This window comes from Aedes aegypti, chromosome 2, assembly GCF_002204515.2.
Source record: "Aedes aegypti strain LVP_AGWG chromosome 2, AaegL5.0 Primary Assembly, whole genome shotgun sequence".
In the NCBI taxonomy this organism is placed as follows: domain Eukaryota; kingdom Metazoa; phylum Arthropoda; class Insecta; order Diptera; family Culicidae; genus Aedes; species Aedes aegypti.
In genome coordinates, this window is record NC_035108.1 from 185,641,563 (window position 1) to 185,660,791 (window position 19,229).

The following is a 19,229-nucleotide window of genomic DNA, read 5'->3' on the forward strand; positions in this document are numbered from 1 at the left end:
CTAACTATTGGTATTGCCCTTTTGCACAAACCAGGCAAATGAACGGCAACGTTTTTCGTAGCCGGAATTCCGCAGGCAGAATCTCCAACAATTCTCAATTTTTCAGTTAACGATCGCTTGCTTGATGCTTAATGGACTTCATAGGCTGTGAAATGATGAGCCGACAACCAGGATGGAGCGTCCAGCATAGCTCTGGTCCTCGAAAATTCATACCTCACGCTTCCAAGGGTCAAACGATGACAAAGACCGCCAGCCAAGTGTTGCGTACTTAGCTGGTAGTGCAGCCTGGGCACTGTTGTCCTTCTGGCATCAGCTAGAGTGAGGAGGTGCGTCTCGAGCATCTGTCCGCCAAGGAGGTGCGGCTCAAACAGCGTCTGGCATCCAGCGGCTGAGTATGAAATGCTGTATCACGTCAACTGCACCTAAGGTGGCATCGTGATGTAGGTATCGCGACCCTGGTAAGGTAGCATATCGAATTTCTTATCTACCACGAAAAATGGAGAAATCAGAAATAACGAACGATATTTTCGGCAACCGAATTGGCATCGAAATAAGGACTATGATTGGAAATTCGATACCTGGAATGTCAGGACGTTAAATGACCCTTTTGGCTCGTGAATTGCAGAAAGTTGGAGTGAGCGTGATTGTTATTCAGGAAGTAAGATGGCCTAGAACTGGTGAATTCAGGGCGGTGGATCCCGTCGCCAACACGCTTATAGATACAACATTTACCATAGTGGCAGCGATAAGGCAGAGCGTGGATTCGGATTCATAGTGATCGGGAGCGAGTTTCGGTTTCCACCTCCGATTAATGAAAGAATCTGCTCATTGAGGATACGGGGCAAATATTTTAACTACAGTCTGATCAACATCTATGCGCCGACAAACAATAAACCCGACGACAAGAAGGATGCGTTCAATGATTGTCTCGACAAGACCTACGGAGAGTGCCCAAAACATGATGTAAAAATTGTTATCGGGCATGCCAACGCTCAGGCCTGTAGAGGGTTTTTTTTCGTCCAATAATTGGTACGGAGAGCCTTCACTCCGCCACCAATGGCATCGATCTAAGCACGCCTTACTTACTTACTTTTGCTGGCGCTACGTCCTTCAAGACATGACCTGCGCCACAATGTTACGCCAACTAACTCGGTCCATGGCTGCTAACCTCCAATTCCTCGATCGCCCCACACTTCCAAGATCCTGCTCCACTTGGTCAAACCACCTAGCTCGTTGCGCTCCCCTTCGTCTTGTACCGGCCGGATTTGAGTTGAACACCATTTTTGCGGGATTGTTGTCCGGCATTCTCACAACGTGTCCCGCCCATCGTACCCTTCCAGCTTTGGCGACTTTCGTGATACTGGGTACACCGTAGAGTTGCGCAAGCTCGTGGTTCATTCTTCTCCTCCATACGCCGTTCTCACATACTCCGCCGAAGATCGTCCTAAGCACACGTCGTTCAAAAACTCCTAGCGCTTGCAGGTCCTCTTCAAGCATTGTCCACGTCTCATGCCCGTAGAGGACTACCGGTCTTATTAGCGTCTTGTACATGGTACACTTAGTACGGAAGTGAAGTTTACCAGACCGCAAGGTCTTGTGGAGTCCATAGTAAGCACGACTTCCGGCGATGATACGTCTTCGAATTTCTCTGCTGCAGTTGTTATCCGACGTTATCAATGATCCGAGATAGACGAATTCGTCCACCACCTCGAACTCATCCCCGTCGATCGTCACGCGTCTGCCTATGCGAGCTCTATCGCGCTCGGTTCCTCCAGCCAGCAGATATTTCGTCTTCGACGTATTTACCTTCAATCCAACCCGATCTGCTTCACGTTTCAGCCTGGTATACTGTTCAGCAACCACCTGGAACGTTCTTCCGACAATGTCCACGTCGTCAGCGAAACAAATGAACTGGCTGGATTTATTGAAGATCGTGCCCCGCATGTTGAAGCCCGCCCGTTTCATAACACCTTCTAGCGCAATATTGAACAGGAGGCAGGAAAGACCATCGCCTTGTCGAAGTCCTTTGCGTGTTTCAAACGGGTCCGATAAAGCACCCGATATCTTCACACAGCACTGTACACTATCCATCGTAGCTTTGATCAGTCTAGTCAGTTTCCCGGGAAAACCGTTCTCGTCCATAATCTTCCATAGCTCTTCGCGGTCGATGGTATCATAGGCCGCTTTGAAATCGATGAATAGGTGATGCGTAGGGACTTGATATTCGCGACACTTTTGAAGGATCTGCCGCAACATGAAGATTTGGTCTGTCGTCGATCGCCCGTCCACAAATCCGGCTTGATAACTTCCAACAAATCTGCTTGCCAGTGGCGATAGACGGCGGAAGATGATCTGGGAAAGCACTTTATAGGCTGCATTAAGAATGGTGATCGCTCGATAGTTCTCACATTCTAACTTGTCACCCTTTTTGTATATTGGGTATATTATTCCCTCCTTCCACTCCTCCGGTAGCCGTTCTGTATCCCAGATCCTGGCTATCAATCGGTGCAGACAAGTGGCCAACCTGTCCGGGCCCATTTTAATAAGTTCCGCTCCAATACCATCCTTTCCAGCTGCTTTGTTGTTCTTGAGCTGTTTGATAGCATCCTTAACTTCACCTATTGTGGGAGTTGGCACGTCTCCCTCATCCGCCGTACTGATGAAGCCATTCCTCCTGCTGTCTTGATCTTCCTCCTCTGCGCCGTTTAGGTGTTCATCGTAGTGCTGCTTCCACCTTTCAATCACCTCACGTTCGTCCGTCAAGATACCACCATCCTTATCCCGGCACATTTCGGCTCGCGGCACAAAGCCTTTGCGGGATGCATTTAGTTTCTTGTAGAACTTACGTGTTTCTTGAGAACGATACAACTGCTCCATCTCTTCGCACTCCAACTCTTCCAGGCGGCGCTTTTTATCCCGGAATAGATGGGTTTGCTGTCTTCGCTTCTGTTTGTATCGTTCCACGTTTTGACGGGTGCCTTGCTGCAGCATCATCGCCCGCGCTGCATTCTTCTCGTCCAAAACCGTCTGACACTCCTCGTCGAACCAACCGTTCCGTCGATTTGCTTCCACGAACCCAATGGCACCTTCCGCTGCGTTGTTTATGGCTGCTTTGAGACTACTCCAGCAGTCCTCAAGAGGGGCTTCGGTGAGCTCTCCCTCTTCCGGCAACGCTGCCTCAAGGCTTTGCGCGTATTCAGTTGCGACTTCGGGTTGCTTGAGTCGCTCCAGATTGTACCGGGGCGGGCGTCGGTACCGAATGTTGTTCACAACGGAAAGTCGTTGGCGCACTTTAACCGTCACAAGGTAGTGGTCCGAATCGATGTTTGCGCCGCGATAGGTTCTGACGTCGATAATGTCCGAGAAGTGCCTTCCATCAATCAAAACGTGGTCGATTTGTGATTCAGTCTGTTGTGGTGATCTCCAGGTGTACCGATACGGCAGGCTGTGCTGGAAGTAGGTACTACGTATGGCCATGTTTTTGGAGGCGGCGAAATCAATCAGTCTAAGGCCGTTTTCGTTCGTAAGCTGGTGAGCGCTGAACTTCCCTATAATCGGTCTAAATTCCTCCTCCTGGCCAACCTGAGCGTTGAGATCTCCGATAACGATTTTGACATCATGGCTTGGGCAGCCGTCGTATTCACGTTCCAGCTGCGCGTAGAAAGCGTCCTTATCGTCATCGTCACTTGCTAGGTGAGGGCTGTGCACGTTGATTATGCTGATATTGAAGAAACGGCCTTTGATCCTCAACTTGCACATTCTGTTGTCGATTGGCCACCACCCAATCACGCGCCTCTGCATTTCGCCCATCACGATAAAAGCTGTGCCCAGCTCATGTCTATTGCCGCAGCTCTGGTAGATGGTATAACCATCCCTATACGTATGTACCGTCGACCCTTTCCAGCAAACCTCCTGCAGCGCTACGATGTCGAACTTGCGGACCCTCAATAATTCGGAAAGAATGCGGGTACTTCCCAAGAAATTGAGAGACTTACAGTTCCATGATCCGAGTTTCCAATCGTTAGTCCGTTTTCGATGCCTGGGTCTATGCCGATTGTTCCGGTCCGAATTTACATTGTATGCTTCCTGTACTGATGATTTTTACGGCTGGCTTGTAAGGCCTGCACCAACCCCCTGTCTCGCCGGAGGATCATCGTGCACAGCACTGTTTAGAGTCCCACGCTGGCACTAGGACGATGATCAGCCGCTCCTAACATGGAGAACAGACGCTGTTTTGAGCCGCCCCTAACATGGAGAACAGACGCTCTGATAAGCTACACCCTCAGAAGAGAGGAGCCCCCCTTCCCTGTCAGCATACGACCAAGGTTCCACCAGGGTTGGTTACCCGATCTTCCCTACGGTTACTCGTATCCCAGGCGGCACCACGGGGAGGTAGGGATAGGAGTTACTGGACAAGAGGCTAAGGACCACAAATGGGGTCTATTTTATACCTGCAGGTACGCGAAGTACCAATGGTACGCATTGTCCAGTCATTTACCACCCATCTAAGCACGCCTGGATGCACCCAAATGGCGAGCTCTGCAACCAAATAGACCACGTTTTGGTGGACGGCCGGCGTTCCTCGGATGTCATCAATGTGAGGATCTTCAGGGGTACAAACATCAACTCTGATCACTATCTCGTTGTCAGTGAAATTCGTGCACGGTTATCTACCGTAGCGAACACAAGAGCACAGCGACCGATGCGTTTCAATATCCAGCGCTTATCAACAGAAGGTGAAGCAGACGAGTACCGTCGGAAGCTTGATGAGCGGATAAGAGGATCCAGCGTAGGCGATAACCTCAACAACTTGTGGGAGTCTATCAACAGTGCGATGAGCACAGCAGCGCGAGATGTGATAGGTACTGCTCAGAGACGACCCAGAATTGGTTGGTTTGATAAGGAGTGCCAGAATGTGACGGATGAGAAGAATGTTGCCAGAAGTCGATTTCCAGCAACGATGCGTCTCTGGATTTCTCAGCTGGTGTTGGCGGCGGTCACCAATGAGCCCAAGTACACGAATACTTCGACATCCTCGATTTCATCACCGTCAATATGAACTCGAGGTGAGGGCGTGCCGTGTTTTCTCTTCGCTATCATGTACTTCGTCTTCAACACATTGATGTTCAGTCCGATGCGTGTAGCTTCGGCTCTTAGTCAGATGTACGTATCCGCCATCGTCTCAAAGTTGCGTGCAACAATATCAATGTCGTCGGCGAAATCCAGTAACTGAACGGACTTTCTGAAGATCGTGCTACTCGTGCCTATCCTCGCTCTTCTTATCACACCTACTAGCGCAATGTTGAACAGTAAACACGAAATGCCATCACTTTTCCGTAACCCTCTGCGAGATTCGAAGGGACTCGAGAGCGTCCCTGATACTCGGACTACGCACATCACTCGCTCCATCGTCGTCTTGATCAATATTATCAGTTTGTTCGGGAAACCGTATTCATGCATAATCTGCCATAGCCGTTCTCTATCGATTGTATCACCAGCTGCCACCCGAATAAATATACGGACCCCAAAAATGACTGATTTTTGCACTTAAACGGTTATAACTGCTTTTCCTTGATCTTTAGATATCAAGTGTCTTCTAGAGAATGATTCATTTTGACTGTTTACATAATTTTGTAGAATATTGTTGCTACCGGAAACTTCGTATTTTCAAAATATACGAGAAAAACTAATTTTAGGGGGTCGTTCATAAAATACTCCCGTATTTTGGAAATGCGGCTGAATACACATTAGGTGTCTTCAGCAAAGTTGTTTGTATATGAATTATCTACAACTTTGCCGAAGAAATCATATTTAAAGATCGTCATTTTAAAAAAAATATTTTCCCAGCGCCGCCCTTGGCGAAGTTGCGAACTAACATTTACCGTCAATATCGTCCGAAGACACCATTCCGAAAAAATCACGTTTAAAGGTGCTACAGAATTAAGTTCACGATTTCGGCCGATCGAAATACTGTGCAGTGTCCAGCTGGCAGTCTTTGTCATCTTTTGACCCGTGGAAGCGTGAGGTAGAAACTTGTGAGGACCAGAGCTATGTTAAACGCTCCTTCCTAGTTGTCGTTTTTTGCAGCCCAGAAAAAGATAGTAATAATAATAATAATATTTTACCTCTTATGCAGGGCTCATTCATTCTCATTCAGGAAATTATCTGGTATGGAATACCTCAGTTTTCCGACGAAACTGATTAGACTGATTCATGTAAAGTGAGATGGATCGAAATCAAGCATGCGGATTGCGGATAAGATTTCGACCTTATTCGTTACCTTAGACGGATTGAAGCAAGGAGATGCGCTTTCGAACCTTTTGTTCAACATTGCCCTTGAAGGAGCGTGCGATAATGATGTTACCCACGAGGTGAAAAAGCGTCTTGTAGCTGAAAATAGGACTTTTTATGGACTCGGTAGCCAGCTTAATTCGAGTAGCCTTCAGACGAAATACACATTTGCGCTATATAAGACACTAATTCTGCCGGTTGCTCTATACAGCCATGAATCCTGGACGTTAAACAATGTTGACCGGAAAGCGTTTGGAGTTTTTGAGCGTAAAGTGCTGTGAACAATACTGGGCGATAAACAAGAAAATGGCATCCGACGGTGTCGTATGAATCATGAGTTGTACCAAGTATATAAAGAAATGGATATTGTCAAGCTCATAAAAAACGGCAGGCTGGGTGGGGCTGGTCACGTGGCACGAATGCCGAGAGAAAGACATGCAAAAATAATATTCAGTAGAGAACCCGGACGAGGCCGTCAGCTTCGTGGTAGGCCGCGCATACGTTTTCTTTTTGTAGTTGGTACTCTTCAGTAGATAAGAATTTTTCATTGCACATGGACTGAAACCTAGCGGATAAATAGTATTCAATTAAGTATCAAGTAAATACATTTGGCTTGAATGCCTTTAACGTGATTTTTGAAAGTTAAATTTTTACCTAGCATGAGCCCTAGAAACTTAAATTCATCTGACCAATTCATTGGAACCCCTCTCATCGTAACAGCATGTCTCCTTGAAAATTTCAAATAAAGAGCTTTTGCTATATGTGGGAATGTTAAAAGTTGAATTTTGGAAGCATTAAGAGAAGTCTTTTATTTTTGCAAGTATGAAGAACAATATGCAAACTTTTTTGCAATCGACTACAGATGACACGCAGGCTTCGTCCTTTGGTGCTCAGGCCTGTGTCATAGGCAAACAAAGATTCTTGACATCCCTGAGGTAACTCAGGTAAGTCAGGTGTGAAAATATTGTATACTATTGGTCCCAAATGCTGCTTTGAGGAACACCAGCTCTTATGGGAAGTGTTTCAGACTTTGAGTTCTGATAATTAACCTAAAATGTACAGTTTGACAGATAACTTTGGATTATTCTGCCAATGTATGTTGGATAATTTAAGTTTTTTATTTCTACAATCAAGCTTTCACACCAAATACTGTTGAATACTTTTTCTATGTCTAAAAGAGCAAAACCAGTAAAATAGCCTCGCTTCATAAACGTTGGGCACGTCTGATGCTGCCGGCTGAGTTAGGATAAATACCTTAGTAGCATATCGGGCTGAACTCGGTAACCGATACCCCCTGGGTTGTGCCGCGTGCGTAATCGAAACCGTTTCGTCGAACTGGTTGAGGAGATGACTCCCGGCTTTGCATCGAACCGAGCGCAAAAACGATGTTGCATGTGCGCACGTTATTGAATTTTATGTTTGCAGCATTTCACTTTCTGGAGTTGCCGCAGCTCACGGGCACGCATATTTATTTATGACACAGTTATAAAAGTCTTATTTTTTCATACGCTGAAGACTTGTAGGAGCAAAGGCAGTGCTGGAGAATATCCAGCCCGACAACGCAACGACATCAAACAGAGGTGCACTTTATGGTGAAATGCAATTAATGTAATTTGCATCGTCGAGCACAAACCCAAACATACAATTCCTATTTAATTGGATTTATTGGATGATTTCACTGAATCGATTTCAGTTGAAGTTTGTTGTTGGAATTGACCCTGATCATAATCGAATGGGTCTGTCTCGGATATCAGGATGTTACCAATTTACAACCGTTTTAAGCAACAAAAACATACATTGATCTGCGTGTTTTCCAAAATAAATGGCATATCTTTGAGACGAGTCATGATTAGGGTGGCTCATTTTCGCATGAAAATTTCAACTTGCAAACTTTTATTTCACACCTCTCAAATTTGTTAACTTGAACCTCTTCAAGCTTTTTAAAATTCACACAAAATCCACTAATTCAAAGGGGGGTAAGCAAGCTTGGAATTTGCATGGAGAAAATCGAATAATTATATGGAAAAACGATTTCGGTTTTATTCCCGATCATATGTCGCTTCTTCTTTTTTCTTCTTGGCATTACGTCAACACTAGGACAGAGGATGCTTCTAAGCTTAGTTTTCTTATGAGCACTTCCACAGTTATCAACTGAGAGTTTTTTTTTGCCAAAGTTGCCATTTTCGCATTCGTATATCGCGTGACAGGTACCATCCTAGTCACGATTTTAACAGCTAAGAAATAATTCAGGCAAACAATAAACTTACATATTTGATCCATCATTCAATTTTTGTTTCGTTATATGCCATGGCTAGTTTCTAATTCAATCTCGCAAATGTCATTGCCCTCTTATTTTTTCGCGCAAATTTATAAGCTGTTCCATTAATCCATGAATGGACAAAGACAGTTGCATAGTTAATGTTCATTATTGAAAACGAAACTCCGTTGTCCCAAGCAGAGCAGATGTTCCCTGAGGCTCTACAAAACCGAAACATAAAAGATTCCAATCAACGATAGAGAAATTAATCTTCTAAACTCCCTCGCATGCCAGCTAAATACAGACTGGCTGGCATTGCTGGTATTGCCGTAGTAGGGGAAATCAGGGTAAAATCGACACCCTAAGCTCATCGATCAAGTTTGATTATTTTAGCTAGTAAAATCACCTATAATCATTGTGTAATAACATATTGGTTATAAATGTATTGATGTTTTACATCTCTCGAAGTTATATTAAGGTTAAATTGTGATTTCTGTCAGATAACTCGTTATCGAGTACGGATAATATCGACACCCTTATAGGGTAAAACCAACTTCAGACCCAAAAAAAATGTTGTGAATGTAAACACTGAAAAGTCAGCTTCCTCTTTATAAATCAGTCCTACCCAACCTTTTTGGCTTTTTTTATATCAATGGTTGTGGGTGTTAGTAAGAATAGTGCGATAGCTTGCAAAGAGTTCGATATACATTATGATTTTTATACATGGATTAATAAGACTAAATAGCAATCTTTCATTTCAGGAAAAAATTTCTTACACCAGACTATTATTGCGAACACATCTTTCGTTAATGTCAATAAAGCAATAGTGTTAGCGTTAGCATTAGCGTAGCGATAGCATTAGCGTAGTTACGGTATACTTCGTAGATTGGATACTAGCTATATTTGATAGTCTCATCTAAACTGCTTTCAGGAATAAGGCTTGGGAGTTAAGCTTGATGTAATCTGAAGCAAGAATACCAAAACCATGAATATCGCTATTCCCAGCCACGCCCATCTTTGCCGTAACTTGGGATTGGGGAAAGAAATGTTGATGTAACACTTACTTAACGAGAGGCCTCCGACTTATTGACACCCACATAAGTGCCACAGAGTTAGGAGTAGGAAGGGTAGTAGGTCGCTTGAATTCGTTTGAAAATCTGGCGATGGACCCAGAGCATTTGATATTTAATTGTTTTCAATTTAAACTTTTGAATGCTGGCAATCAAAAGAAAGAAACATTGTTCCTTTTTTAAGTATGAACAATATTGTTTCCCGTAAAAAAAAGAAGAAAAAATCACGTGTTTGACGATAGTGACATTCTGCTCTGTAAAAAGCAGAGCCGATCCCTCCAGGGTCATCGGGATCAACTGAAAAAAAGAAATACGCATATGACATCTCGGATCAAAATAAGTATTGTCCAGAACGTTAAAACCGAGCGGCCCGAGAAAATGGAAGTGCTTTATGCATGACCAACTTTGCGACAACGACCGACTGATCACTGATTTCATCTTCCAATACATCATTAGAACATATAATTATGTTTTAATGATGTTTTTAAGTAGCATCACCTATACTAACTTGTTATATTAAAGCTAAGAAGATGTATTGGTTTACAAATGAAATCTATTTTTATTTTGGTAGTGTCAGTTAAAAACAAAAACGAAATAATGAAAGTGATTGTTTTTTATCCATCACGAATTGCTCATTGTCGAAATATTTTGTAATCCTATATTAGATTATTAACTATTCTTCTGCTGATTTCCAATAGTGTACAGTGACCCCACGCAGTTGAATCACCCACAATTTATGAATCAGGTGATTCCAAAAGACAAAATTATTATCAAACTTGCCACAAAACATCATAGAATTATTTTTACACATAGTTTCTTATCAGTAAAAATAATTCTGTGATGTTTTGTGACAAGTTTGATAATAATTTTGTCTTTTGAAGTCAGCTGATTCATAAATTGTGGGTGATTCAATTGCGTGGGGTGACTGTACGTTAACTGTATTTGGTACTTACTGTGAAATGGACAATTTTATTCATTGTGAATTCATGCGCCCTACATAAGATAGGAAAATATAACAAAATATCCTGAAAATTTGTGTTTCTTTATTTTTTTATCCAGCGGATCAATTCCTAAATACAGAATATGGCAATATGACGTGTTTCTCATGAAGTCTACACTTTCCATCAAGGATAACCTAGTAACTAATAACCACATTAATATCAACCGCACTACACAGTATAATACACTACTTGAGGATAATCTCAATGTGTTTAGTGCGTTTACTTCTCAAACTAATATTTGGACACCATAATTCAAAACGACTCTATTTACTTTGACGTGGAAATTATTTTGAACGTCAATGTTCCATTCGGCAATTTTTTAGTATGCAATAATTGCATCTGAAGTGCTTGTGTATTTATTTTATCAAATAATTTAAGACGTTACAATAACATGCATATTTCTCAAACCATCAAGTTGGCTGAAATTAAGTGTCCTTAATGCGCTGCTGACGTTTTACATAACATCTTATTTTGAAGAAAGCTAACGAAGTCATATACCGTAAAATCGGGTGTAATTGATCAGAAGGGTGAAATTGATCATCGTATCACACGATTTTATTTATTCGTAATGGAGCACAAATATCAATGTAAGCTGCAGTAAATGAACGTTGCTTGTCGTAATTATTGTCGAATTGTGTGTTGTGAAGTTTTTTGCGTTAAAGAACGTTTATTACTATGAAAATAACGTAAAATTTCAAAATCATGCACGGTGCAGTATTGACAAACACCTATGAACATCTATTTATAAGCAAGGATTTGAACATGGTATAAACCTGAAAGTTTGTGAGCATACTTGAGATATATTCCCAAACCAGATTTCATAACCAAAACTCGTACACACTCAATCCCAGTTTATCTGTTCGGTAATATTTTTTACGGTGTTGGCACTGTAAATTACAACAAAATACCGAACTTTCAGCTTTTTTATTCGGACTCACTGATGTTCAGCAAAATATTTATTACTTTACTGAATTCGGTAACCAGTTTAGCTGATCGTTCAGTGATATTCTAAAAATACCGTACGAACTCAGTGAGTTTAAAAAGTCAGTAAAATCAAAGTACAGACTTTCAGTGATAATTATTTTTTACCGACTTTTTTCGTTAAAGTGCAAAGAAAACAAAAAGCGCGAGAGAGAATTTGACACAAAAACAATTACGGATAGATTCTGAATCAGAAGTTGGTATGTGTGAGACTGATGAGCTGCTTCCAAATGAAAAGCAGTTTTACTTCCTGAATGCTGATTCCTGTGGGCTCGGTGCAAGGTAAGGAATTGATTATCGGCAGTATATTGTTATCTATTAAGATATTAAGGTTTCAAAAACCTGTAAATTATGGAACTCAATCACAGCACCAATTTGTTGAGGTTAGGTAAGAAGCAGGGTTGTTCCCGGCCCAACATATGACAAACAATTTGTAGCCGATTTTAAATTCCTTTCAGAAGTAACGAGTTTCTCCATATAAAATCATTATGGAAATGGTTTGGATGATCAGGGTGATGAATTGGGATTTTGACCAACAAAAATATGGAATAAAAAGGGGACTCTGTTCAAAAGCTGAAAAAATCAGCAAATTATGGTAAACAAATAAATTTTATTTACCGAAAAATCCAAAACAAATAAATTTTATTTACCGAAAAATCCAGTAAATGACTGCAGAAAGATTTACTGACTAAACCAGCATTTTTAATGACAGCTCGAGAATCTTGTCGATTTACGGAGTTTTTCAGTTCTTATGGAAATTACCGAGAAAACTCTGCTGTTCAAAAACCCAGTAAAATTTTACCGACTTCGGTAATAAAATCTTAGTGTGTAGCAATTAGCTCATATGGTTGAAATAATTGAATTTCTGTTAGATATCATTGAATTCCTTAGGAAATTTAGCTGTTGTTGTCCCATCATAAGCATGTTCTGCAATAGTTTTAAACTTGTCCGTCCATTTGTTCGCTTTGAATGTTAGGCACATAAGAAGTGGCTCCTTATTGTACCCCCAGCTTTATGTTGTGTTAATTTGTGGCTTTTTGTCAATTAGTTTTATCTAAATCTCACTCGATGTAATAACTATGTGTCCCTAGACTAGTTACAATATTTTTGTTGTTTTTCTCAGGCTGGCCCTTCAGGCTTGTCCTGATTTTTTTAACCTGACTGGGGATGAACCTGCCTACGGCAGAAAATCCCTTCAATAAAAAGTAATTCAATTCAATTCAAATTCCTTAGGAAATTGCATACATTTAGGCGTTTTCCGCGTAATTCTTGAAATTTAACTATTCGTTATTTATATAAATATTGCATTGTTAAGAATTTTACAAGCATTTTCGGATTCAGGGAGCTCAAATTTATCATATAGAGTTGTTTTGGAAACTAACAATAATGGCATTGACAAGTGATCAATTTCACCCCGAAATGAGATCCTCTGAATTTTTATTTTAGAGGTATTTGTTAACACTAAAATGACATTTGTTAGAAAATTTCGGTACATAAGTCGATGAGGCTCACTTTCGCACTTGTTTTCCTGCATTTAGTTGTTTGGCATTGTTAACATTATAGAAAACAGACTTGAAAATCCATGAAAAATGATCAATTTCACCCGAAATTACGGTACTTGTAAAATAAACGTATTCCATTAATTTTATTTTATTTTTTAATTGAAGGTTGTAAAGCAAATTGTGATCATCAACACTTACAATGGCTTTATTTTACCACAAGATGTTTTTCAACAAGATTATAATACAGTTGTAAATCATCATATGTCAAGTCAATCTCGAATAGGTTCGAATGTAATCGCTGTAGCTTAGCATTGATGATGACGGACTTCAAAGAATAACAAAGCATGTATTACTGTATAGAATGCTTGCATTTATATTGGCAAAATTTTGAAAAATTGAGGTAATTTGTAGTTCATCGCATGAAAATGAGAAAAATCGGTTGAGAAACGGCGGAGATATAGCTCTCTGAAGTTGACCATTTTCTATGGGAAAACGACTTTGGTGCATTTTATATGACCGATACTGTAGCTTCTTGGTAGTGGACGCAACTATCTCGATTTGTTCAACATTAAATCTGGCAACAAAATGGCATCGTGTAAAATTTGCTTTTACGGTCTGTTTTCGACATACCCCTCTCCCATGATAAGATTTTTGTATGTAAATAAAAAAAAAATGTCTGGCACGTAATAAATCGCAATACCCCTACTATTATGAGCTATTATGTTTGATCTCTAGTTTTCGAAAATTGAAACGATCCACCAAATTTATAGCCAGTTCTTCAGGATTAAAAGTCAACGTGACACCGTCCGGTACATTTTAAATGATGTAAACCTCTTCATTTAAAATGTTGAATATCAGATCCTTATAATTTATGAGAATTGAAATTATTGTCATTGCAAATGAATAAAGATAACTTGGCATTCCCAACAAATAGCACTTTTTTACCCGACTTGACCCAGTGACTCACCGGAATAGCTCCGACCACATGAATATTCCCGAGTTCCTCTGGCCACTTCTAGAAACTAGATCATTTGTGTATCAGTATACTGCCAAAAAATATTTGAATCCGTTGAGCATTCGCTGAGTGGTGAGGGTTTTAGCATTTTTGCTTTCACTCAGGACTATATGGGTTAATAGTGTTTTCAGCTGTCAAAAAAAAACAATTACATTCACCTTCAAATTCTATCTACGATTTAGGCACACAACATATCACGACTTTTGAAAAATGTTATAGGTAAAATAGTTAAATAATGACAGTGAAATCTTGTAACTGTCGTTTTTTCTATGTGGCTCAATTTGATTTTAATTTTTGTTTTGTTAATTTATTGGTAACATTAATTGTAATATCATCAGAAACTTAACATTTCAAAAGTGTTTCAAAACTAAATAACAATCTGCTCAAAAACTGAAAAACCAGATGGGTGTCAGTTTTACCCTGACTCCCCCTAATAAGGGTTCGATCCTCGCTATCAGTTCTCGTCGATCTGAGTTAGTTCTGCCCTAAAACAGTGTGCACGGCATCGCGAGTCGTAAAGTTAGCAAAAGTGAAACATCGAAAACAGACTCCGACTTACCTCTGATCCCTGCGCAACGGGACCGCCAGCGGCGTCACTTTCATTCACGGAATCTAATGGATCATCATCCTGGGATTGGACCCTATTAGGTTCGGGTGGCGTCGTTTCATTCTCATGACCCAGTTGCTGGAGTTTTTGCCTTGCCTGCTCTTCATTTTCCAGCAGCTGTTCCTTGAGCCTGGCGGAGGCAAACGTCGAGTACGGTTCTCGGTTATCTTCCGGGCGGATCTCACACAGCTGATCATCCAGATACCAATTGGCCGTGGGGATCTGGATTGTGGCAGGCTCTTGCTGATGTTGAACCACCGCTTCGTGATGTGTGATTGGACATGTGTCCTCAGTGCTCGTTTGGCTTCCGATTAGGGCTTCCTTGCACCTTTTAAGGTAGCTCTTCATTTTGGATCGAGACTTCCTTACCTCCCCGCGGCTCAACGTTCCACAGTGGGAATAAGGCTGGGAATGGGAATCACTTTCGCTACTTTCGATCACCAGAATATCATCCAGACCCCCGCCACAGCTAACGGCGTTTCCACAAATGCTCGGGCCTGGATCAGGATCTACATTCGAACGTTGGCGATCGTGTCGGGCAGATGAAAGTGCTACTGATGACACAGCGGATATGTTCGAGGAGAGATTCAGCGATTCGTCGTCGCGTTGTGATTTCCACGCGTTATCGTCGAAGGATTTAGTACGACGAGTAGTTGGAGTGACCTGTTGGATAGATACAAAAATAACACGGTAATGAGGTGAGCAGCAAGAAAAAGCATGCTTAGACAACATTCAATATATACTCTGATTTCCATGACTAAATGTTGGATTATGAAAATGACAAGATCAGAAAGCTCAAATATATGGATCTCCAATGGAGCATCAGTTGCAAATTTCTGACAGCATTCTGAGAAGGATTCTTTCAAAATCCTGGACTTAATTTTCAGTCTTGGCCAAGCTTGGGTAGGGTTTTCAAAAGAATTCTTGAGGAGATTCAGACGTAAGACTGAGCACATCGACACCGGAACTTGAGCAAGATGGGCATTAGCCTGGTTCTAATTTGACTGAAAATTGATGTTGCTAAATCGATTCAAGTTTGATCCGTGGAATCCACTCACCGATGTAATCGAATAATGGAGATAGGGAACTATAGAGGACGAATGTCTCGCTCGCAAACTTGTTGAGTACATAAGTGTCAAACTGCCTTGACATTTATATTCCCGCCTATCTCCTCTATAGTTTATTATCTGTATTAATCAAATGCATTGAGTGTTTTTTTTTAGATTCAATTTGATTCGGAAATTGGCAATTCGAAAAATAATAAAATTGATTTGTATTAGAGTTTGCTTCAGTGAAATCATTCTTGATAATCACAACTATTTATTACATGTTTCAGAACTAATTAAAAACGAATAGTTTCATTTTGAACGGCTGGTATACTAAAAGATCCACTATCGATTCGAAACAAACAAAAAACGAATGAAGAAAATGAAGATAACAGTTGTGCATCAGTACCATAAACCAGTGGTGAATTAATCACTATTTAAGAACTTTTTGTTACACTATCCTTTGGAATTCAGATATTGACAAATTAATTTCATCAAAATCAGCACTTCATCAATCTTTATCAGTTGACGTAACAGATTTTTTGTATAGCTTTGAACATTTCATAATACAGACCTGTATTACCGACCTGTCGGACTCGATTATCCGGAGTATCGATTTTTTCACTCCGGATAATCGAATCCTCTGAATAACCAAATCACTAGAAGAAAAATCAAAATCTGCGGTAAAAAAAAACCTAAATATTATCTAGTTTTGTTGATTTATTTATATGATGCAGTGGCGTAGCCAGAAATTGTTTCAAGGAACATTAGGGGTCTTGAGAAGAAAAAATAATTTTTTACCGGCATACACATTGTACACAATCCCTTTTTCAAACCCTCCTTTGCTTACCCACGTCCAAAACGGCTAAACCATTCATATTGTATATTGCAATATCTAATTATCTCAAATTTATGCATAAATACTAAAAAAACAAGAACATCAAAAACATATTCCGGATAATCGAGTGTAAAATTCCAGATAATCGAGTCCCGGATAATCGAGTTGCCGGATAATCGAGTCTCCATATAATCGAGTCCGACCTGTATTTGCTTAAACCTGAGAAAGTGAAAATGATTTTCGAGAATCATTGGTTCAATAGCCGAAAACTATGCTTGTGGTGCTGTTATTTCAAAAATGAGTTCAGTAGTTTACACTTAGACTTACACAACTTTTAAAACAACCCAAATTTACACGTAGGCTTGGCTCTAACAGATTGTTTGATACTTTAATCTGGAGTAACATTGACCAGTTTAATAATATTTCTTTCTACAAATTCATTTGATAATTCAAATGATGCAAGTTTTATACAGTCACCACTCTATAACTCGATATTGAAAGGACTATCCAGTATGGGAGGTACCGAGTTATAGAACACAAATCCAGTGCAAATGGGGGCCAAGGAGCCATCAAGTTAGCCATGAAAACCAACTTTAATTATGGCCCTCTAACTCAATATCGATATACGAAATATCGAGTACAAGAGATTTGACTGTATTCAAAAACTTATAAAAACATTTTTTTTTTTGTAAAAATTGAGATTTGTTTATGCGTAACTTTTTCAACTTTTCGCAACAGTTGTTCCTATGATAATGAATACCACTACCAAAAAAGACACCTCACATGAGTTCTGCAAATGATAGGAGCAAGAAAAATGCTGTTTTTACTCAAAGAGGCGTCGCAGAAAATGATTCCGCCTTTATTTTTTTATAAATAGAACCATTTCAGCGAAATTAACGAATAACCATATATCCGTAGGAAATTTCCTACTTCTTGACGTATTCGGTGGTTCATGAGGTTTAAATACTAAAATAATTAATACTAAACGCGAGTTATAAAATGTCAAAAAAATGAGATTGATAATTGGTTCGAAATCAAGACTTGTGAAAAGGTAACGAGGAAATATGAACACTTTCGTGGAATTTAGTGAATACAATATTATTAATGATTATTATTCTTCTTTTAGAAATCATGTCCAGACAAACTGAGACAAATTCCTCAGCTTGTTCCAAGAGCACTTGCCACATTTCCTAATTAGGAGCTTTCCATGCTAATGTTACAATTTTTTGCATTCGTATGAAGGATAAAACCATACCTTCAAGGTATCGATACTTTTATTTGAAAGGATTGTACCCCGTTTGGCATAAAGTCGTTTGGCATAAGGTCGTTTGGCATAAAGCCGTTTGGCATAAAGTCGTTTGGCATAACGGTCGTTTGGCATAATGGCCGTTTGGCATAATGGTCATTTGGCATAATGGCCGTTTGGCATAATGATTGACTAGAAATATATATCGGCATTTTTTAAGCTTTTACCGAGATCAACACCACCGAGCCCACAGCAAAAAATGTTGGTATATTCCAAACAAGCATGGTGTTCGTTCAGAGATTATCCGAGCTAGGAATTTCAAAAATTTTTGTGACATTATAGAGCATTACTAAATAAAACTCGTGACAGGTCTCGACATCTCAGAACATAGAGTACCCTTGAGCTTGTTGCGAAATACATATTTGAAAACAGTAAATTGCCAAGGAAAGTTTGCAGTTATTCATCAAGGGAACGCTCATAGAATAGTTCGCTGCATATCAAGCTCTGTCCCAGTTTGGACGTAACACTCGCTGAAAATTGCTTGATAAAAGAATGATTTTTTTTTTTTTGCAAAATATCAAAAGCTCTTATCAAAAGATCTATAAATGCGACTTAATACTTTATACGACTTAATAGCCTTTATACGAGAGCAGATTATTTTTCGTTTAAAATGTTTCAGACTCTAACGCAAAAAAAATCTTTTCACAGCACAGCTCAAATGAACAACACATCTTTAAAAGAAAATATTTGTGGCAAAACTTTTCAACGGTTCAATATAATATATAATATAATATAATTCTAATTTTGGAGGTGTACATCAAAAACACTGTCTACCGTTTTGCTTCGAAATCCGGACACCTAAGAAGAAGTGTTATTTCAAACTTACATATTACAGGCATATTAAAACATAGGGCATTTTTTTAAATTATCGGACAGGTTTGGGCCGGAGGTCCTCCGATTTGCATGAAATTTTCACCAGAGGTAGAGCTCGTGGATACATGACCAAAAGTGAAATTCAAAAAAATTATAGTGGCCTATTTTCCCGGAAAACTCTAGATGAATTTTCACGATTTCTCTATATTCCTCAAACTTTGAAAATTCATATCTCCTGAACTATGCATCGTAGAACAAAAGTTTTTTAGTGAAAACGAAAGGAAATTTTCTCAGCGATCTATTTAAAATATAAAAAGAAAAACATTTCTTGAAAAAATTTTCACCATGGAGAAAATTGTCGGAAAAATTGCAAAAAAACTATCGTCTGTATCATGAAAAATTTTCAAAAAAATATGTTTTGTTTCATCAATCTATACCAAAGTGGTATCTTTTACCGTTTAGGCGACAGAACTGAAAAACCGATGACCACCCGCACGCTTCC

General features: G+C 40.0%; 1 protein-coding gene across 2 annotated transcripts in view; it reads right to left on the minus strand.

Annotated features, from left to right (window-relative positions):
* LOC5571129 overlaps nt 1-19,229 on the minus strand; it is a 389,395-nt gene that overhangs the window by 115,301 nt on the left and 254,865 nt on the right. For both annotated transcript variants that reach the window (XM_021843403.1, XM_021843404.1), the window contains exon 2: nt 14,677-15,387. In XM_021843403.1, coding sequence (XP_021699095.1) covers nt 14,677-15,387 — 711 coding nt within the window. The remainder of the gene's footprint in view (nt 1-14,676; nt 15,388-19,229) is intronic.